Here is a 25378-nt window from a genome sequence, read left to right as displayed (position 1 = left end):
GTATAATGCAACCGCTGGGTATGTAGGATACAAGTAGGAAAGCAATATACTGATCCTGTCTTATGCTTGGACAAGCTGCAGGAATGCACAGCACAAATATGGCACAGTGCAGTAACCAACTGTATGTGACAACCCTCACAAATACAAGAGATGTGAGGCACAGGAACAGCCTGAATACACCTGTATGTTAGGGAACAATAAGGAAAAAAAGGGAAAGGTATATGCTGATCGTACAGAGACATATACAGACAGGCAGCACTGGCATAAGTCACATACAACGCAGAAATACAATATAGCTGCAGAATGGCCCATAATCAACTACTCAGTCCTTAAAGGATGATAGGGAAACGCTGGGTCCGGTCCCCCTACATACAGGTTATGTAGCACTATAGCCTGAGAGAGCTGTGGCTGAGCCTATAGAAGATGGCCGCCGGAGACCTCTGAGGGGGCGTGGTCGGAGGAGGAGAGCAGCTCAGAGGAATGGCGCCTTGAGCTGAGGGGCCGCTGTAATAGGGAAGCCTGACCTCCCCATGTCGATTATTAACCACCGGGACGCTGGATTCCCGCTCCGTATGTACCCTCAGCACCTCTGGTCTGTCCCCTGAGACTGGAGGTAAGACTGCCCATCTGCGGGCCACCCGCCTTACCTGTCTTCATAGAAACTGCAATTTGGGTCTGTCTGTGGGGCCGGCTATCAAGATCCCCAGGATGCCCGCTGAGAGCTCCAGGTGGAGCTGGCATTCCGGCGCCCGGCGGGGTGATGGTGATGCCCGCCCAGAAGATAAAATGCTGAAGCAGCCCACTGTTATAATGGTGACCCGACTCCGGCCGGGCACCGACGAAACTAAAGTGCCTCTGGCTCGGGGGCGGGGTATAGGGGGAAGGACTGTTGCATCCTGGGCGCAAAGCATTAACTGTTCGGTGCCCGGTCCTCAACCATCACCCAAGGTCTCCCTGTGGAGCCCTATGGTCCCTGAAAAAGAAATAGGACTTTATACAGAAGGGGGGAAAGACGGTCCCAAACATTTACACCCACTGGCATACAAGGCATAGACATCATCTGCATCACAGGTGGAACGGAAGCTGGCGAGTCCATAGTCCGTGATCTTCAGCACAAAGCGACTATCCACCACGCAGTTAGAGGACTTCAGGTTCCCATGGCAGCCAATGATACTGCGATGCAGGAAACACATCCCCTGCGGAGACAGCGAGAGCAATGTCAGGATTCTGTCCCCATCTCGCAGATACACTATCTATGGCAATGTCAGGATTCTGTCCCCATCTCACAGATACACTATATATGGCAATGTCAGGATTCTGTCCCCATCTCAGAGATTCGCAGATACACTATCTATGGCAATGTCAGGATTCTGTCCCCATCTCACAGATACACTATATATGGCAATGTCAGGATTCTGTCCCCATCTCTGAGATTCGCAGATACACTATCTATGGCAATGTCAGGATTCTGTCCCCATCTCACAGATACAGGATTCTGTCCCCATCTCGCAGATACACTATCCATGGCAATGTCAGGATTCTGTCCCCATCTCTGAGATTCGCAGATACACTATCTATGGCAATGTCAGGATTCTGTCCCCATCTCACAGATACAGGATTCTGTCCCCATCTCGCAGATACACTATCCATGGCAATGTCAGGATTCTGTCCCCATCTCACAGATACAGGATTCTGTCCCCATCTCGCAGATACACTATCCATGGCAATGTCAGGATTCTGTCCCCATCTCGCAGATTCGCAGATACACTATCTATGGCAATGTCAGGATTCTGTCCCCATCTCACAGATACACTATCTATGGCAATGTCAGGATTCTGTCCCCATCTCACAGATACAGGATTCTGTCCCCATCTCGCAGATACACTATCTATGGCAATGTCAGGATTCTGTCCCCATCTCGCAGATACACTATCTATGGCAATGTCAGGATTCTGTCCCCATCTCGCAGATACACTATCTATGGCAATGTCAGGATTCTGTCCCCATCTCACAGATTCGCAGATACACTATCTATGGCAATGTCAGGATTCTGTCCCCATCTCACAGATACACTATCCATGGCAATGTCAGGATTCTGTCCCCATCTTGCAGATTCGCAGATACACTATCTATGGCAATGTCAGGATTCTGTCCCCATCTCACAGATACACTATCTATGGCAATGTCAGGATTCTGTCCCCATCTCACAGATACAGGATTCTGTCCCCATCTCGCAGATACACTATCTATGGCAATGTCAGGATTCTGTCCCCATCTCGCAGATACACTATCTATGGCAATGTCAGGATTCTGTCCCCATCTCACAGATACACTATCTATGGCAATGTCAGGATTCTGTCCCCATCTCACAGATACAGGATTCTGTCCCCATCTCACAGATACACTATCTATGGCAATGTCAGGATTCTGTCCCCATCTCACAGATACAGGATTCTGTCCCCATCTCGCAGATACACTATCTATGGCAATGTCAGGATTCTGTCCCCATCTCGCAGATACACTATCTATGGCAATGTCAGGATTCTGTCCCCATCTCGCAGATACACTATCTATGGCAATGTGAGGATTCTGTCCCCATCTCACAGATACACTATCCATGGCAATGTCAGGATTCTGTCCCCATCTTGCAGATTCGCAGATACACTATCTATGGCAATGTCAGGATTCTGTCCCCATCTCACAGATACACTATCTATGGCAATGTCAGGATTCTGTCCCCATCTCACAGATACAGGATTCTGTCCCCATCTCGCAGATACACTATCTATGGCAATGTCAGGATTCTGTCCCCATCTCGCAGATACACTATCTATGGCAATGTCAGGATTCTGTCCCCATCTCACAGATACACTATCTATGGCAATGTCAGGATTCTGTCCCCATCTCACAGATACAGGATTCTGTCCCCATCTCACAGATACACTATCTATGGCAATGTCAGGATTCTGTCCCCATCTCACAGATACAGGATTCTGTCCCCATCTCGCAGATACACTATCTATGGCAATGTCAGGATTCTGTCCCCATCTCGCAGATACACTATCTATGGCAATGTCAGGATTCTGTCCCCATCTCGCAGATACACTATCTATGGCAATGTGAGGATTCTGTCCCCATCTCACAGATACACTATCTATGGCAATGTGAGGATTCTGTCCCCATCTCGCAGATACACTATCTATGGCAATGTCAGGATTCTGTCCCCATCTCGCAGATACACTATCTATGGCAATGTCAGGATTCTGTCCCCATCTCACAGATACAGGATTCTGTCCCCATCTCGCAGATACACTATCCATGGCAATGTCAGGATTCTGTCCCCATCTTGCAGATTCGCAGATACACTATCTATGGCAATGTCAGGATTCTGTCCCCATCTCACAGATACACTATCTATGGCAATGTCAGGATTCTGTCCCCATCTCACAGATACAGGATTCTGTCCCCATCTCGCAGATACACTATCTATGGCAATGTCAGGATTCTGTCCCCATCTCGCAGATACACTATCTATGGCAATGTCAGGATTCTGTCCCCATCTCGCAGATACACTATCTATGGCAATGTGAGGATTCTGTCCCCATCTCACAGATACACTATCTATGGCAATGTGAGGATTCTGTCCCCATCTCGCAGATACACTATCTATGGCAATGTCAGGATTCTGTCCCCATCTCGCAGATACACTATCTATGGCAATGTCAGGATTCTGTCCCCATCTCGCAGATACACTATCTATGGCAATGTCAGGATTCTGTCCCCATCTCACAGATACACTATCTATGGCAATGTGAGGATTCTGTCCCCATCTCGCAGATACACTATCTATGGCAATGTCAGGATTCTGTCCCCATCTCGCAGATACACTATGTATGGCAATGTCATTTCACAGAGGCAGCTAAATCAGGCGATTACACAAAGGCCGATGCCTGCCTGGTGCTGCAAAGTACACACGGGATGTAGGTAATAGGTCACCCATGACAGTGTCACCATCCATAACATCAACACAACAATGTCAATAATTTTTTTTTAAATATCGACATGTAATGTATCATCATTCTCATAATGCCGACAGGTGACAATATAGTCATTATGACCTTGTCGACACTTTTATGTTGACAGGATGAATGCTGACATTGTGACTGATCATACCACACCCGTTACACACTAATGACAATAAAATAATTACATTGTTGTGACAGTGTGTCCTCAGTATATTCATATGTGTAATTGCCCCCCTCATTCTCTGAGCACAGGGACCGCTGGTGATGGGCTGACATGGAGCGGGCTATTGGTGAGCTCTGTAGGAGTAGCGGGGGCTGTTGGTGATTAATTGCCCCCCTCATTCTCTGAGCACAGGGACCGCTGGTGATGGGCTGACATGGAGCGGGCTATTGGTGAGCTCTGTAGGAGTAGCGGGGGCTGTTGGTGATTAATTGCCCCCCTCATTCTCTGAGCACAGGGACCGCTGGTGATGGGCTGACACGGAACGGGCTATTGGTGAGCTCTGTAGGAGCAGTGGGGGCTGGAGCAGCTTGGTGGTGTATGGGCTGTCACACTCTCCTGCTAGTGCTGGACCTGGGTTCCAGATGACTGGGGTAGAGATACATGCCAGTGAGTGCCCACCATTACTGCAGAGATGTAAGCAGAGGGGGAAGGTGAACTAGCTACACAGCATTATTCCATGATGGCCAAGAGAGCGGCCCCAGTCTGGTGACCCTCTAGAACTGTAGACCAAGCAGCAGAATTTACATAATCTGGACACATGAGGAAGGGCAGGAGGTGCTGTTATGATGCCCATGTGTCAGGCTCCCAGGACCAGACCATATAAATTGTAACAAGCCTGAGTTAGATTATATAGTTAGTTGTTTACCAATGGAGGAATTAAGTGGTGACTCCACTACCTGACCTCCTTCCGGATGTAAGAGAGGGATGCTGGTCAAAGGACCACAAGAGCTCCGTCCTTGTGAGAAGAAACAGAACACGTGGAGTGAGCAAGCAGATGTAACGACACAAGCAGCAGCATCGGAACCACTAAGCACAGGCCAGGTTTCAGCGCTGCATGACACCAACTGCAAGAGCGTGCGTCGGACACTTCTGGTACCTGGTCACGTCACTGTTGGAGGACTTTGGACACTTTCCTCAGTGTTAATTAGAAGATATATCAAATTGTTAGGGCATATATGGGAACCAGGATTAATGACTTCAGCAACTAAGTGCTAGATGGGGTTTGAAGATGTTTAGCATCTGGGCAGTATGTGGTGAGGAAAAATCCAGAGCAGGTAGAGGAGACCTGGACCACAGAGAGACATACCGGTATCTCCTGGAGACTCCAGGGAGCTACAAGTAGTTTGTTCCAAAGTTCTCACCATTGCCAAGCCCCCAAAAGACATAACCTGAAAAGGACTCCAACAGTGGTGGACTAAACATCCTTCTGAGCAGCCATTTTTGTCAAGCTGTTTGTCAACAAACCCACCCGAAAAAGCTGCATGTGGATGGCTGTGACCTCCATCTACCCAGCATCACTACAACCTACTATGTACCCTGCACTTGTTTATCTGGAACCTGCAATTTTAGAAATTGTGGCACAGAGCATTTTGCAGGATTAGCTCCTCTGCTGGACATGTGCAGAATGTACAAATAACAACCATCATGAAGGCAAGTACTCTGAGACTTCCACCCAATAAAGGTAAGGTAATGAGACTTCCACCGCATGCAGGTAAGTACCATGATACTTCCACCCAATTAAGGTAAGTACCATAAGACTTCCACCCCGTGAAGTTAAGCACTCTGAGGCTTCCAAGCCATGAAGGTAAGGGATCTGAGGCTTCCACCCTTTGAAGGTAGGTTCTCTGAGGCTTTCACTGCTTGAAAGTAATGGCTCTGAGAATAGATCCTCAAGAAGATAAGAGCTCAAAGACTTTCACCCGATGAATGTAAAGGCTCTAAGATTTCCACATCATGAAGATAATTATTTTGAGATTTCCACCCTATAAAGGTAAGGACCCTGAGACTTCCACCCCATGAAGGTAAGGACTCTGTGGCATCCACCCCATGAAGGTAAGGGCTCTGAGGCTTACACCCCATGAAGGTAAGTACCATGATACTTCCACCCCATGAAGGTAAGTACCATGATACTTCCACCCAATTAAGGTAAGTACCATGAAACTTCTGCCGTATGAAGGTAAGGACTCTGTGACTTCCACCCCATGAAGGTATGGGTAAATACTCAGTAGTTACCTCCATGGGTAAATGTTAATTAGATTGCTACTATCATGATGGTAAAGGCTCTGTGGCTTCCACCCCTTAAAGGTAAGGTCTCAGAGTAGAACCCCATGCAGGTAATGGCTCTGGGACTTACTGCCCATTAAGGTACAAGCTCTGAGTCTTCCATGAAGGTAAGAACTGTGAGAATTCCACCCTTTAAAGCTAAGGGCTCTGAATCTTCCACCTTATAAAGATAAGAAGTCTGAGACTTTCTCCCTATACAGGTAGCACTCTGAGGGGTACAGTATAATTACTAAAGTGAGAGTTTTTAGAAGTAGAGATGTTGCCCATAGCAACCAATTAGACCCTACTTAACATTTAACTAGCACCTTCTAGAAGATAATAGCTAGAGTCTAATTGGTTGCTATGGGCAACAATCTCCACTTCTAAAAGCTCTCACTTTAGTAAATATATACCCCTGAGACTTTCACCCATTGATGTAGGTACAATGAGGTTACTACTACCATGGAGAATAGGTGCAGGAGAATAATCCATCACTGGTAATAACTGGAGAAAAGCTCTGATTAGTGATAATGTGTCATCGCCTAACATCACAGTCCTGGCACATTATGGTGCAGGTGTTACGGAGCTCACTCACCTTTACAATGTCATTTATTAATGAGTGGCGAAACATCCAATCCAGATTGATGCTGTCATTCTCCAAAATATCCTGTAAAAGATAAAGCATTCACTAACTATTATCTATGCTGCCCCAATATAATAGTTACCCTTATATCTGCTCCAATACTAAAGAACTGTGTATAATACCTGGTACTCTGATCTCTGCCCCACTATCACTCTGCATCTAATACTGTGTTACTGTAATATCTGCCCCACTATCACTCTGCATCTAATACTGTGTTACTGTAATATCTGTCCCACTATCACTCTGCGTCTAATACTGTGTTACCATGATATCTGCCCCACTATCACTCTGCATCTAATACTGTGTTACTGTAATATCTGTCCCACTATCACTCTGCATCTAATACTGTGTTACCATGATATCTGCCCCACTATCACTCTGCATCTAATACTGTAATATCTGCGCCACTATCACTCAGCATCTAATACTGTAATATCTGCGCCACTATCACTCAGCATCTAATACTGTAATATCTGCCCCACTATCACTCTGCATCTAATAGTGTTACTGTAATATCTGCCACACCATCACTGAGCGTCTAATACTCTGATATCTGCCCCACTATAACTCTGCATCTAATACTGTGTTACTCTGATATCTGCCCCACTATCACTCTGCATCTAATATAGTGGGGCAGATATCAGAGTAACACAGTATTAGATGCAGAGTGATAGTGGGACAGATATCAAATACTGTGTTACTCTGATATCTGCCCCACTATAACTCTGCATCTAATACTGTGTTACTGTAATATTTGTCCCACTATCACTCTGCATCAAATACTGTGTTACTCTGATATCTGCCCCATTATCACTCTGCATCTAATACTGTTACTCTGATATCTGCCCCATTATCACTCTGCATCTAATATAGTGGGGCAGATATCAGAGTAACACAGTATTAGATGCAGAGTGATAGTGGGACAGATATTACAGTAACACAGTATTAAATGCAGAGTGATAGTGGGACAGATATTACAGTAACACAGTATTAGATGCAGAGTGATAATGGGACAGATATCAAATACTGTGTTACTCTGATATCTGCCCCACTATAACTCTGCATCTAATACTGTGTTACTGTAATATTTGTCCCACTATCACTCTGCATCAAATACTGTGTTACTCTGATATCTGCCCCATTATCACTCTGCATCTAATACTGTTACTCTGATATCTGCCCCATTATCACTCTGCATCTAATACTGTGTTACTCTGATATCTGCCCCACTATAACTCTGCATCAAATACTGTGTTACTCTGATATCTGCCCCATTATCACTCTGCATCTAATACTGTTACTCTGATATCTGTCCCATTATCACTCTGCATCTAATACTGTTACTCTGATATCTGTCCCACTGTCACTCTGCATCTAATACTGTGTTACTGTAATATCTGTCCCACTATCACTCTGCATCTAATACTGTGTTACTCTGATATCTGTCCCACTATCACTCTGCACCTAATACTGTGTTACTCTGATATCTGCCCCATTATCACTCTGCATCTAATACTGTGTTACTGTAATATCTGCCCCACTATCACTCTGCACCTAATACTGTTACTCTGATATCTGTCCCACTATCACTCTACACCTAATACTGTGTTACTGTAATATCTGTCCCACTATCACTCTGCATCTAATACTGTGTTACTCTGATATGTCCCACTATCACTCTGCATCTAATGTGTTACTGTAATATCTGTCCCACTATCACTCTGCATCTAATACTGTTACTCTGATATCTGCCCCACTACAACTCTGCATCTAATACTGTTACTCTGATATCTGTCCCACTATCACTCTACACCTAATACTGTGTTACTGTAATATCTGTCCCACTATCACTCTGCATCTAATACTGTGTTACTCTGATATGTCCCACTATCACTCTGCATCTAATGTGTTACTGTAATATCTGTCCCACTATCACTCTGCATCTAATACTGTTACTCTGATATCTGCCCCACTACAACTCTGCATCTAATACTGTTACTCTGATATCTGTCCCACTATCACACTGCACCTAATACTGTGTTACTGTAATATCTGCCCCACTATCACTCTACATCTAATACTGTGTTACTGTAATATCTGCCCCACTATCACTCTGCATCTAATACTGTGTTACTGTAATATCTGTCCCACTATCACTCTGCATCTAATACTGTTACTCTGATATCTGCCCCACTACAACTCTGCATCTAATACTGTTACTCTGATATCTGTCCCACTATCACACTGCACCTAATACTGTGTTACTGTAATATCTGCCCCACTATCACTCTGCACCTAATACTGTTACTCTGATATCTGTCCCACTATCACTCAGCATCTAATACTGTAATATCTGCCCCACTATAACTCTGCATCTAATACTGTGTTACTCTGATATCTGCCCCATTATCACTCTGCATCTAATACTGTGTTACTCTGATATCTGCCCCACTATAACTCTGCACCTAATACTGTTACTCTGATATCTGTCCCACTATCACTCTGCATCTAATACTGTGTTACTCTGATATCTGTCCCACTATCACTCTGCACCTAATACTGTTACTCTGATATCTGTCCCACTATCACTCTGCACCTAATACTGTTACTGTAATATCTGTCCCACTATCACTCTGCATCTAATACTGTGTTACTGTAATATCTGTCCCACTATCACTCTGCACCTAATACGGTGTTACTGTGATATCTGTCCCACTATCACTCTGCACATAATACTGTTACTCTAATATCTGTCCCACTATTACTCTGCACCTAATACTGTTACTCTGATATCTGTCCCACTATCACTCTGCATCTAATACTGTGTTACTCTGATATCTGTCCCACTATCACTCTGCACCTAATACTGTGTTACTCTGATATCTGCCCCACTATAACTCTGCACCTAATACTGTTACTCTGATATCTGTCCCACTATCACTCTGCACCTAATACTGTGTTACTGTAATATCTGTCCCACTATCACTCTGCACCTAATACTGTGTTACCATGATATCTGCCCCACTATCACTCTGCATCTAATACTGTAATATCTGCGCCACTATCACTCAGCATCTAATACTGTAATATCTGCGCCACTATCACTCAGCATCTAATACTGTAATATCTGCCCCACTATCACTCTGCATCTAATAGTGTTACTGTAATATCTGCCACACCATCACTGAGCGTCTAATACTCTGATATCTGCCCCACTATAACTCTGCATCTAATACTGTGTTACTCTGATATCTGCCCCACTATCACTCTGCATCTAATATAGTGGGGCAGATATCAGAGTAACACAGTATTAGATGCAGAGTGATAGTGGGACAGATATCAAATACTGTGTTACTCTGATATCTGCCCCACTATAACTCTGCATCTAATACTGTGTTACTGTAATATTTGTCCCACTATCACTCTGCATCAAATACTGTGTTACTCTGATATCTGCCCCATTATCACTCTGCATCTAATACTGTTTCTCTGATATCTGCCCCATTATCACTCTGCATCTAATATAGTGGGGCAGATATCAGAGTAACACAGTATTAGATGCAGAGTGATAGTGGGACAGATATTACAGTAACAGTATTAAATGCAGAGTGATAGTGGGACAGATATTACAGTAACACAGTATTAGATGCAGAGTGATAATGGGACAGATATCAAATACTGTGTTACTCTGATATCTGCCCCACTATAACTCTGCATCTAATACTGTGTTACTGTAATATTTGTCCCACTATCACTCTGCATCAAATACTGTGTTACTCTGATATCTGCCCCATTATCACTCTGCATCTAATACTGTTACTCTGATATCTGCCCCATTATCACTCTGCATCTAATACTGTGTTACTCTGATATCTGCCCCACTATAACTCTGCATCTAATACTGTAATATCTGCGCCACTATCACTCAGCATCTAATACTGTAATATCTGCGCCACTATCACTCAGCATCTAATACTGTAATATCTGCCCCACTATCACTCTGCATCTAATAGTGTTACTGTAATATCTGCCACACCATCACTGAGCGTCTAATACTCTGATATCTGCCCCACTATAACTCTGCATCTAATACTGTGTTACTCTGATATCTGCCCCACTATCACTCTGCATCTAATATAGTGGGGCAGATATCAGAGTAACACAGTATTAGATGCAGAGTGATAGTGGGACAGATATCAAATACTGTGTTACTCTGATATCTGCCCCACTATAACTCTGCATCTAATACTGTGTTACTGTAATATTTGTCCCACTATCACTCTGCATCAAATACTGTGTTACTCTGATATCTGCCCCATTATCACTCTGCATCTAATACTGTTACTCTGATATCTGCCCCATTATCACTCTGCATCTAATATAGTGGGGCAGATATCAGAGTAACACAGTATTAGATGCAGAGTGATAGTGGGACAGATATTACAGTAACACAGTATTAAATGCAGAGTGATAGTGGGACAGATATTACAGTAACACAGTATTAGATGCAGAGTGATAATGGGACAGATATCAAATACTGTGTTACTCTGATATCTGCCCCACTATAACTCTGCATCTAATACTGTGTTACTGTAATATTTGTCCCACTATCACTCTGCATCAAATACTGTGTTACTCTGATATCTGCCCCATTATCACTCTGCATCTAATACTGTTACTCTGATATCTGCCCCATTATCACTCTGCATCTAATACTGTGTTACTCTGATATCTGCCCCACTATAACTCTGCATCAAATACTGTGTTACTCTGATATCTGCCCCATTATCACTCTGCATCTAATACTGTTACTCTGATATCTGTCCCATTATCACTCTGCATCTAATACTGTTACTCTGATATCTGTCCCACTGTCACTCTGCATCTAATACTGTGTTACTGTAATATCTGTCCCACTATCACTCTGCATCTAATACTGTGTTACTCTGATATCTGTCCCACTATCACTCTGCACCTAATACTGTGTTACTCTGATATCTGCCCCATTATCACTCTGCATCTAATACTGTGTTACTGTAATATCTGCCCCACTATCACTCTGCACCTAATACTGTTACTCTGATATCTGTCCCACTATCACTCTACACCTAATACTGTGTTACTGTAATATCTGTCCCACTATCACTCTGCATCTAATACTGTGTTACTCTGATATGTCCCACTATCACTCTGCATCTAATGTGTTACTGTAATATCTGTCCCACTATCACTCTGCATCTAATACTGTTACTCTGATATCTGCCCCACTACAACTCTGCATCTAATACTGTTACTCTGATATCTGTCCCACTATCACTCTACACCTAATACTGTGTTACTGTAATATCTGTCCCACTATCACTCTGCATCTAATACTGTGTTACTCTGATATGTCCCACTATCACTCTGCATCTAATGTGTTACTGTAATATCTGTCCCACTATCACTCTGCATCTAATACTGTTACTCTGATATCTGCCCCACTACAACTCTGCATCTAATACTGTTACTCTGATATCTGTCCCACTATCACACTGCACCTAATACTGTGTTACTGTAATATCTGCCCCACTATCACTCTACATCTAATACTGTGTTACTGTAATATCTGCCCCACTATCACTCTGCATCTAATACTGTGTTACTGTAATATCTGTCCCACTATCACTCTGCATCTAATACTGTTACTCTGATATCTGCCCCACTACAACTCTGCATCTAATACTGTTACTCTGATATCTGTCCCACTATCACACTGCACCTAATACTGTGTTACTGTAATATCTGCCCCACTATCACTCTGCACCTAATACTGTTACTCTGATATCTGTCCCACTATCACTCAGCATCTAATACTGTAATATCTGCCCCACTATAACTCTGCATCTAATACTGTGTTACTCTGATATCTGCCCCATTATCACTCTGCATCTAATACTGTGTTACTCTGATATCTGCCCCACTATAACTCTGCACCTAATACTGTTACTCTGATATCTGTCCCACTATCACTCTGCATCTAATACTGTGTTACTCTGATATCTGTCCCACTATCACTCTGCACCTAATACTGTTACTCTGATATCTGTCCCACTATCACTCTGCACCTAATACTGTTACTGTAATATCTGTCCCACTATCACTCTGCATCTAATACTGTGTTACTGTAATATCTGTCCCACTATCACTCTGCACCTAATACGGTGTTACTGTGATATCTGTCCCACTATCACTCTGCACATAATACTGTTACTCTAATATCTGTCCCACTATTACTCTGCACCTAATACTGTTACTCTGATATCTGTCCCACTATCACTCTGCATCTAATACTGTGTTACTCTGATATCTGTCCCACTATCACTCTGCACCTAATACTGTGTTACTCTGATATCTGCCCCACTATAACTCTGCACCTAATACTGTTACTCTGATATCTGTCCCACTATCACTCTGCACCTAATACTGTGTTACTGTAATATCTGTCCCACTATCACTCTGCACCTAATACTGTGTTACCATGATATCTGCCCCACTATCACTCTGCATCTAATACTGTAATATCTGCGCCACTATCACTCAGCATCTAATACTGTAATATCTGCGCCACTATCACTCAGCATCTAATACTGTAATATCTGCCCCACTATCACTCTGCATCTAATAGTGTTACTGTAATATCTGCCACACCATCACTGAGCGTCTAATACTCTGATATCTGCCCCACTATAACTCTGCATCTAATACTGTGTTACTCTGATATCTGCCCCACTATCACTCTGCATCTAATATAGTGGGGCAGATATCAGAGTAACACAGTATTAGATGCAGAGTGATAGTGGGACAGATATCAAATACTGTGTTACTCTGATATCTGCCCCACTATAACTCTGCATCTAATACTGTGTTACTGTAATATTTGTCCCACTATCACTCTGCATCAAATACTGTGTTACTCTGATATCTGCCCCATTATCACTCTGCATCTAATACTGTTTCTCTGATATCTGCCCCATTATCACTCTGCATCTAATATAGTGGGGCAGATATCAGAGTAACACAGTATTAGATGCAGAGTGATAGTGGGACAGATATTACAGTAACAGTATTAAATGCAGAGTGATAGTGGGACAGATATTACAGTAACACAGTATTAGATGCAGAGTGATAATGGGACAGATATCAAATACTGTGTTACTCTGATATCTGCCCCACTATAACTCTGCATCTAATACTGTGTTACTGTAATATTTGTCCCACTATCACTCTGCATCAAATACTGTGTTACTCTGATATCTGCCCCATTATCACTCTGCATCTAATACTGTTACTCTGATATCTGCCCCATTATCACTCTGCATCTAATACTGTGTTACTCTGATATCTGCCCCACTATAACTCTGCATCAAATACTGTGTTACTCTGATATCTGCCCCATTATCACTCTGCATCTAATACTGTTACTCTGATATCTGTCCCATTATCACTCTGCATCTAATACTGTTACTCTGATATCTGTCCCACTGTCACTCTGCATCTAATACTGTGTTACTGTAATATCTGTCCCACTATCACTCTGCATCTAATACTGTGTTACTCTGATATCTGTCCCACTATCACTCTGCACCTAATACTGTGTTACTCTGATATCTGACCCATTATCACTCTGCATCTAATACTGTGTTACTGTAATATCTGCCCCACTATCACTCTGCACCTAATACTGTTACTCTGATATCTGTCCCACTATCACTCTACACCTAATACTGTGTTACTGTAATATCTGTCCCACTATCACTCTGCATCTAATACTGTGTTACTCTGATATGTCCCACTATCACTCTGCATCTAATGTGTTACTGTAATATCTGTCCCACTATCACTCTGCATCTAATACTGTTACTCTGATATCTGCCCCACTACAACTCTGCATCTAATACTGTTACTCTGATATCTGTCCCACTATCACTCTACACCTAATACTGTGTTACTGTAATATCTGTCCCACTATCACTCTGCATCTAATACTGTGTTACTCTGATATGTCCCACTATCACTCTGCATCTAATGTGTTACTGTAATATCTGTCCCACTATCACTCTGCATCTAATACTGTTACTCTGATATCTGCCCCACTACAACTCTGCATCTAATACTGTTACTCTGATATCTGTCCCACTATCACACTGCACCTAATACTGTGTTACTGTAATATCTGCCCCACTATCACTCTACATCTAATACTGTGTTACTGTAATATCTGCCCCACTATCACTCTGCATCTAATACTGTGTTACTGTAATATCTGTCCCACTATCACTCTGCATCTAATACTGTTACTCTGATATCTGCCCCACTACAACTCTGCATCTAATACTGTTACTCTGATATCTGTCCCACTATCACACTGCACCTAATACTGTGTTACTGTAATATCTGCCCCACTATCACTCTGCACCTAATACTGTTACTCTGATATCTGTCCCACTATCACTCAGCATCTAATACTGTAATATCTGCCCCACTATAACTCTGCATCTAATACTGTGTTACTCTGATATCTGCCCCATTATCACTCTGCATCTAATACTGTGTTACTCTGATATCTGCCCCACTATAACTCTGCACCTAATACTGTTACTCTGATATCTGTCCCACTATCACTCTGCATCTAATACTGTGTTACTCTGATATCTGTCCCACTATCACTCTGCACCTAATACTGTTACTCTGATATCTGTCCCACTATCACTCTGCACCTAATACTGTTACTGTAATATCTGTCCCACTATCACTCTGCATCTAATACTGTGTTACTGTAATATCTGTCCCACTATCACTCTGCACCTAATACGGTGTTACTGTGATATCTGTCCCACTATCACTCTGCACATAATACTGTTACTCTAATACCTGTCCCACTATTACTCTGCACCTAATACTGTTACTCTGATATCTGTCCCACTATCACTCTGCATCTAATACTGTGTTACTCTGATATCTGTCCCACTATCACTCTGCACCTAATACTGTGTTACTCTGATATCTGCCCCACTATAACTCTGCACCTAATACTGTTACTCTGATATCTGTCCCACTATCACTCTGCACCTAATACTGTGTTACTGTAATATCTGTCCCACTATCACTCTGCACCTAATACTGTGTTACCATGATATCTGCCCCACTATCACTCTGCATCTAATACTGTAATATCTGCGCCACTATCACTCAGCATCTAATACTGTAATATCTGCGCCACTATCACTCAGCATCTAATACTGTAATATCTGCCCCACTATCACTCTGCATCTAATAGTGTTACTGTAATATCTGCCACACCATCACTGAGCGTCTAATACTCTGATATCTGCCCCACTATAACTCTGCATCTAATACTGTGTTACTCTGATATCTGCCCCACTATCACTCTGCATCTAATATAGTGGGGCAGATATCAGAGTAACACAGTATTAGATGCAGAGTGATAGTGGGACAGATATCAAATACTGTGTTACTCTGATATCTGCCCCACTATAACTCTGCATCTAATACTGTGTTACTGTAATATTTGTCCCACTATCACTCTGCATCAAATACTGTGTTACTCTGATATCTGCCCCATTATCACTCTGCATCTAATACTGTTACTCTGATATCTGCCCCATTATCACTCTGCATCTAATATAGTGGGGCAGATATCAGAGTAACACAGTATTAGATGCAGAGTGATAGTGGGACAGATATTACAGTAACAGTATTAAATGCAGAGTGATAGTGGGACAGATATTACAGTAACACAGTATTAGATGCAGAGTGATAATGGGACAGATATCAAATACTGTGTTACTCTGATATCTGCCCCACTATAACTCTGCATCTAATACTGTGTTACTGTAATATTTGTCCCACTATCACTCTGCATCAAATACTGTGTTACTCTGATATCTGCCCCATTATCACTCTGCATCTAATACTGTTACTCTGATATCTGCCCCATTATCACTCTGCATCTAATACTGTGTTACTCTGATATCTGCCCCACTATAACTCTGCATCAAATACTGTGTTACTCTGATATCTGCCCCATTATCACTCTGCATCTAATACTGTTACTCTGATATCTGTCCCATTATCACTCTGCATCTAATACTGTTACTCTGCTATCTGTCCCACTGTCACTCTGCATCTAATACTGTGTTACTGTAATATCTGTCCCACTATCACTCTGCATCTAATACTGTGTTACTCTGATATCTGTCCCACTATCACTCTGCACCTAATACTGTGTTACTCTGATATCTGACCCATTATCACTCTGCATCTAATACTGTGTTACTGTAATATCTGCCCCACTATCACTCTGCACCTAATACTGTTACTCTGATATCTGTCCCACTATCACTCTACACCTAATACTGTGTTACTGTAATATCTGTCCCACTATCACTCTGCATCTAATACTGTGTTACTCTGATATGTCCCACTATCACTCTGCATCTAATGTGTTACTGTAATATCTGTCCCACTATCACTCTGCATCTAATACTGTTACTCTGATATCTGCCCCACTACAACTCTGCATCTAATACTGTTACTCTGATATCTGTCCCACTATCACACTGCACCTAATACTGTGTTACTGTAATATCTGCCCCACTATCACTCTACATCTAATACTGTGTTACTGTAATATCTGCCCCACTATCACTCTGCATCTAATACTGTGTTACTGTAATATCTGTCCCACTATCACTCTGCATCTAATACTGTTACTCTGATATCTGCCCCACTACAACTCTGCATCTAATACTGTTACTCTGATATCTGTCCCACTATCACACTGCACCTAATACTGTGTTACTGTAATATCTGCCCCACTATCACTCTGCACCTAATACTGTTACTCTGATATCTGTCCCACTATCACTCAGCATCTAATACTGTAATATCTGCCCCACTATAACTCTGCATCTAATACTGTGTTACTCTGATATCTGCCCCATTATCACTCTGCATCTAATACTGTGTTACTCTGATATCTGCCCCACTATAACTCTGCACCTAATACTGTTACTCTGATATCTGTCCCACTATCACTCTGCATCTAATACTGTGTTACTCTGATATCTGTCCCACTATCACTCTGCACCTAATACTGTTACTCTGATATCTGTCCCACTATCACTCTGCACCTAATACTGTTACTGTAATATCTGTCCCACTATCACTCTGCATCTAATACTGTGTTACTGTAATATCTGTCCCACTATCACTCTGCACCTAATACGGTGTTACTGTGATATCTGTCCCACTATCACTCTGCACATAATACTGTTACTCTAATATCTGTCCCACTATTACTCTGCACCTAATACTGTTACTCTGATATCTGTCCCACTATCACTCTGCATCTAATACTGTGTTACTCTGATATCTGTCCCACTATCACTCTGCACCTAATACTGTGTTACTCTGATATCTGCCCCACTATAACTCTGCACCTAATACTGTTACTCTGATATCTGTCCCACTATCACTCTGCACCTAATACTGTGTTACTGTAATATCTGTCCCACTATCACTCTGCACCTAATACTGTGTTACTGTAATATCTGTCCCACTATCACTCTGCACCTAATACTGTATTACTGTGATATCTGTCCCACTATCACTCTGCACATAATACTGTTACTCTGATATCTGTCCCACTATTATTCAGCATCTAATACTGTAATATCTGCCCCACTATAACTCTGCACCTAATACTGTGTTACTGTAATATCTGTCCCACTATCACTCTACACCTAATACTGTGTTACTGTAATATCTGTCCCACTATCACTCTGCATCTAATACTGTGTTACTCTGATATGTCCCACTATCACTCTGCATCTAATAATGTGTTACTGTAATATCTGTCCCACTATCACTCTGCATCTAATACTGTTACTCTGATATCTGCCCCACTACAACTCTGCATCTAATACTGTTACTCTGATATCTGTCCCACTATCACTCTGCATCTAATACTGTTACTCTGATATCTGCCCCACTACAACTCTGCATCTAATACTGTTACTCTGATATCTGTCCCACTATCACTCTGCACCTAATACTGTGTTACTCTGATATCTGTCCCACAATCACTCTGCACCTAATACTGTGTTACTGTAATATCTGTCCCACTATCACTCTGCATCTAATACTGTTACTCTGATATCTGTCCCACTATCACACTGCACCTAATACTGTGTTACTGTAATATCTGCCCCACTATCACTCTGCACCTAATACTGTTACTCTGATATCTGTCCCACTATCACTCAGCATCTAATACTGTAATATCTGCCCCACTATAACTCTGCATCTAATACTGTGTTACTCTGATATCTGCCCCATTATCACTCTGCATCTAATACTGTGTTACTCTGATATCTGCCCCACTATCACTCTGCACCTAATACTGTTACTCTGATATCTGTCCCACTATCACTCTGCACCTAATACTGTTACTCTATCTGCCCCACTATAACTCTGCACCTAATACTGTTACTCTGATATCTGTCCCACTATCACTCTGCATCTAATACTGTGTTACTCTGATATCTGTCCCACTATCACTCTGCACCTAATACTGTGTTACTCTGATATCTGTCCCACAATCACTCTGCACCTAATACTGTGTTACTGTAATATCTGTCCCACTATCACTCTGCATCTAATACTGTGTTACTGTAATATCTGTCCCACTATTACTCAGCATCTAATACTGTAATATCTGCCCCACTATAACTCTGCACCTAATACTGTGTTACTGTAATATCTGTCCCACTATCACTCTACACCTAATACTGTGTTACTGTAATATCTGTCCCACTATTACTCAGCATCTAATACTGTAATATCTGCCCCACTATAACTCTGCACCTAATACTGTGTTACTGTAATATCTGTCCCACTATCACTCTGCACCTAATACTGTGTTACTGTAATATCTGTCCCACTATCACTCTGCACCTAATACTGTTACTGTAATATCTGTCCCACTATCACTCTGCATCTAATACTGTGTTACTCTGATATCTGCCCCACTATCACTCTGCATCTAATACTGTATTACTGTAATATCTGCCCCATTATCACTCTGCATCTAATACTGTGTTACTGTAATATCTGCCCCACTATCACTGAGCATCTAATACTGTGTTACTCTGATATCTGCCCCACTATAACTCTGCATCTAATACTGTGTTACTGTAATATCTGCCCCACTATCACTCTGCACCTAATACTGTGTTACTATAATATCTGTCCCACTATCACTCTACACCTAATACTGTGTTACTGTAATATCTGTCCCACTATCACTCTGCACCTAATACTGTGTTACTCTGATATCTGTCCCACTATCACTCTGCACCTAATACTGTTACTCTGATATCTGCCCCACTATAACTCTGCACCTAATACTGTTACTCTGATATCTGTCACACTATCACTCTGCATCTAATACTGTGTTACTCTGATATCTGTCCCACTATCACTCTGCACCTAATACTGTGTTACTGTAATATCTGTCCCACTATCACTCTACACCTAATACTGTGTTACTGTAATATCTGTCCCACTATCACTCTGCATCTAATACTGTTACTGTAATATCTGTCCCACTATCACTCTGCATCTAATACTGTGTTACTCTGATATGTCCCACTATTACTCAGCATCTAATACTGTAATATCTGCCCCACTATAACTCTGCATCTAATACTGTGTTACTGTAATATCTGCCCCATTATCACTCTGCATCTAATACTGTTACTGTAATATCTGCCACACTATCACTGAGCATCTAATACTGTGTTACTCTGATATCTGCCCCACTATCACTCTGCATCTAATACTGTTACTGTAATATCTGTCCCACTATAACTCTGCACCTAATACTGTGTTACTCTGATATCTGTCCCACTATCACTCTGCATCTAATACTGTGTTACTCTGATATCTGTCCCACTATCACTCTGCATCTAATACTGTGTTACTCTGATATCTGTCCCACTATCACTCTGCACCTAATACTGTGTTACTCTGATATCTGTCCCACTATCACTCTGCACCTAATACTGTGTTACTGTAATATCTGCCCCACTATCACTCTGCATCTAATACTGTTACTGTAATATCTGTCCCACTATCACTCTGCACCTAATACTGTTACTCTGATATCTGTCCCACTTTCACTCTGCACCTAATACTGTGTTACTGTAATATCTGTCCCACTATCACTCTGCATCTAATACTGTTACTCTGATATCTGTCCCACTATCACTCTGCACCTAATACTGTGTTACTGTAATATCTGTCCCACTATCACTCTGCACCTAATACTGTTACTCTGATATCTGTCCCACTATCACTCTGCACCTAATACTGTGTTACTGTAATATCTGTCCCACTATCACTCTGCATCTAATACTGTGTAACTGTAATATCTGTCCCACTATCACTCTGCACCTAATACTGTGTTACTGTAATATCTGTCCCACTATCACTCTGCATCTAATACTGTGTTACTGTAATATCTGTCCCACTATCACTCTGCATCTAATACTGTTACTGTAATATCTGCCCCACTATCACTCTGCATCTAATACTGTTACTGTAATATCTGTCCCACTATCACTCTGCACCTAATACTGTTACTCTGATATCTGTCCCACTATCACTCTGCACCTAATACTGTGTTACTGTAATATCTGTCCCACTATCACTCTGCATCTAATACTGTGTTACTCTGATATCTGTCCCACTATCACTCTGCACCTAATACTGTGTTACTCTGATATCTGTCCCACTATCACTCTGCACCTAAAACTGTTACTCTGATATCTGCCCCACTATAACTCTGCACCTAATACTGTGTTACTGTAATATCTGTCCCACTATCACTCTGCATCTAATACTGTGTAACTGTAATATCTGTCCCACTATCACTCTGCACCTAATACTGTGTTACTGTAATATCTGTCCCACTATCACTCTGCACCTAATACTGTGTTACTGTAATATCTGCCCCACTATCACTCTGCATCTAATACTGTTACTGTAATATCTGCCCCACTATCACTCTGCATCTAATACTGTGTTACTGTAATATCTGTCCCACTATCACTCTGCACCTAATACTGTTACTCTGATATCTGTCCCACTATCACTCTGCACCTAATACTGTATTACTGTACTATCTGCCCCACTATCACTCTGCACCTAATACTGTTACTCTGATATCTGCCCCACTATCACTCTGCATCTAATACTGTTACTGTAATATCTGTCCCACGGTCACTCTGCACCTAATACTGTGTTACTCTGATATCTGCCCCATTATCACTCTGCATCTAATACTGTGTTACTCTGATATCTGTCCCATTATCACTCTGCATCTAATACTGTGTTACTCTGATATCTGTCCCACTATCACTCTGCACCTAATACTGTGTTACTCTGATATCTGTCCCACTATCACTCTGCACCTAATACTGTGTTACTCTGATATCTGTCCCACTATCACTCTGCACCTAATACTGTGTTACTCTGATATCTGTCCCACTATCACTCTGCACCTAATACTGTGTTACTGTAATATCTGCCCCACTATCACTCTGCATCTAATACTGTTACTGTAATATCTGCCCCACTATCACTCTGCATCTAATACTGTGTTACTGTAATATCTGTCCCACTATCACTCTGCACCTAATACTGTTACTCTGATATCTGTCCCACTATCACTCTGCACCTAATACTGTGTTACTGTAATATCTGTCCCACTATCACTCTGCATCTAATACTGTGTAACTATAATATCTGTCCCACTATCACTCTGCACCTAATACTGTGTTACTGTAATATCTGTCCCACTATCACTCTGCATCTAATACTGTGTTACTGTAATATCTGTCCCACTATCACTCTGCATCTAATACTGTTACTGTAATATCTGCCCCACTATCACTCTGCATCTAATACTGTGTTACTGTAATATCTGTCCCACTATCACTCTGCACCTAATACTGTTACTCTGATATCTGTCCCACTATCACTCTGCATCTAATACTGTGTTACTGTAATATCTGTCCCACTATCACTCTGCATCTAATACTGTTACTCTGATATCTGTCCCACTATCACTCTGCACCTAATACTGTGTTACTGTAATATCTGTCCCACTATCACTCTGCATCTAATACTGTGTAACTGTAATATCTGTCCCACTATCACTCTGCACCTAATACTGTGTTACTGTAATCTGTCCCACTATCACTCTGCATCTAATACTGTGTTACTGTAATATCTGTCCCACTATCACTCTGCAACTAGTACTGTGTTACTGTAATATCTGTCCCACTATCACTCTGCATCTAATACTGTGTTACTGTAATATCTGTCCCACTATCACTCTGCACCTAATACTGTGTTACTGTAATATCTGTCCCACTATCAGAAAGCATCTATAACTATGTTATTCTAGTGCTTGCCACTGAACTAAATTAACTGTGTCAGTTAAGTTACCCTTGTAGTGTAAAATAATGTCCAGTGTTGTACCTGCAAGCTTCCCCGGGGGCAATATTCTGTCACAATGCAGATGTTTGGGGGGTCTATACATGCACCCAGGAACCGCGTTAGATGGTTGAACTGAACATCCCTCATCTGTGTGAGAAAAGATGGGTGAGATGATTTGAAATTACAGATAGCCCACAATACCCATACATTATATAGTATACAATCATACATAGTGACCCGAGCCTATATGCACTATATGGAGAACATAAGGAATAGGGGACACGGATCATATATAGTGACCCGAGCCTCCCTGCGTTATATGGGGAACATAAGGAATAGGTGACACGGATCATATATAATGACCCGAGCCTCCCTGCGTTATATGGGGAACATAAGGAATAGGTGACACGGATCATATATAGTGACCCGAGCCTCCCTGCGTTATATGTGGAACATCAGGAATAGGTGACACAGATCATATATAGTGACCCGAGCCTCCCTGCGTTATATGGAGAACATAAGGAATAGGGGACACAGATCATATATAGTGACCCGAGCCTCCCTGCGTTATATGGGGAACATAAGGAATAGGGGACACGGATCATATATAGTGACCCGAGCCTCCCTGCGTTATATGGGGAACATAAGGAATAGGTGACACAGATCATATATAGTGACCCGAGCCTCCCTGCGTTATATGGTGAACATAAGGAATAGGGGACACAGATCATATATAGTGACCCGAGCCTCCCTGCGTTATATGGGGAACATAAGGAATAGGTGACACAGATTATATATAGTGACCCGATCCTCCCTGCATTATATAGGGAATATAAGGAATAGGTGACACAGATCATATATAGTGACCCGAGCCTCCCTGCGTTATATGGGGAACATAAGGAATAGGGGACACAGATTATATATAGTGACCCGAGCCTCCCTGCGTTATATGGGGAACATAAGGAATAGGGGACACAGATCATATATAGTGACCCCAGCCTCCCTGCGTTATATGGGGAACATAAGGAATAGGTGACACGGATCATATATAATGACCCGAGCCTCCCTGCGTTATATGGGGAACATAAGGAATAGGGGACACGGATCATATATAGTGACCCGAGCCTCCCTGCTTTATATGGGGAACATAAGGAATAGGGGACACAGATCATATATAGTGACCCGAGCCTCCCTGCTTTATATGGGGAACATAAGGAATAGGGGACACAGATCATATATAGTGACCCGAGCCTCCCTGCGTTATATGGGGAACATAAGGAATAGGTGATAGAGATCATATATAGTGACCCCAGCCTCCCTGCGTTATATGGGGAACATAAGGAATAGGTGACACGGATCATATATAGTGACCCCAGCCTCCCTGCGTTATATGGGGAACATAAGGAATAGGGGACACAGATCATATATAGTGACCCGAGCCTCCCTGTTTAATTTGGGGAAAATAAGGAATAGGTGACATAGATCATATATACCAGCTGTGAGTAACGGGGCACTAACAAAAAATACATTTTGTTCAATCAATTCTTAATTACCAGATACCCACAAAATCAGGGGGCTGATATGAGCACCAGTATTTACAGCACAGGACTGTTCTTTACAAGGATTGGGAAGGGGGGCACAGTTTTTTGTGCCAGTCATTAGAGGGGTCCCATATGTACAGGCTATATCTGGTGTGCACTATAACAGGGGCCCCATACTGTACAGGCTATATCTGGTGTGCACTATAACAGGGGCCTCATACTGTACAGGCTATAGCTGGTGTGCACTATAACAGGGGCCTCATACTGTACAGGCTATAGCTGGTGTGCACTATAACAGAGGCCTCATACTGTACAGGCTGTAGCTGGTGTGCAC

General features: G+C 42.2%; 1 protein-coding gene across 1 annotated transcript in view; it reads right to left on the bottom strand.

Moving 5' to 3' along the window:
* The window catches only part of LOC148474023 (atrial natriuretic peptide receptor 2-like), a gene marked incomplete at both ends in the record, with an annotated part of 147297 nt that overhangs the window by 19614 nt on the left and 102305 nt on the right, over nucleotides 1-25378 (bottom strand). The window contains 3 exons of the mRNA XM_088459210.1: nucleotides 1037-1196; nucleotides 6887-6958; nucleotides 23546-23650. Coding sequence (XP_088315336.1) covers nucleotides 1037-1196; nucleotides 6887-6958; nucleotides 23546-23650 — 337 coding nt within the window. The remainder of the gene's footprint in view (nucleotides 1-1036; nucleotides 1197-6886; nucleotides 6959-23545; nucleotides 23651-25378) is intronic.

The sequence above is a fragment of the Taudactylus pleione genome, unplaced genomic scaffold, assembly GCF_031769625.1.
Source record: "Taudactylus pleione unplaced genomic scaffold, aTauple2 ptg000898l, whole genome shotgun sequence".
NCBI classification, from domain to species: domain Eukaryota; kingdom Metazoa; phylum Chordata; class Amphibia; order Anura; family Myobatrachidae; genus Taudactylus; species Taudactylus pleione.
This window is presented reverse-complemented; position numbering and strand designations above follow the sequence as displayed.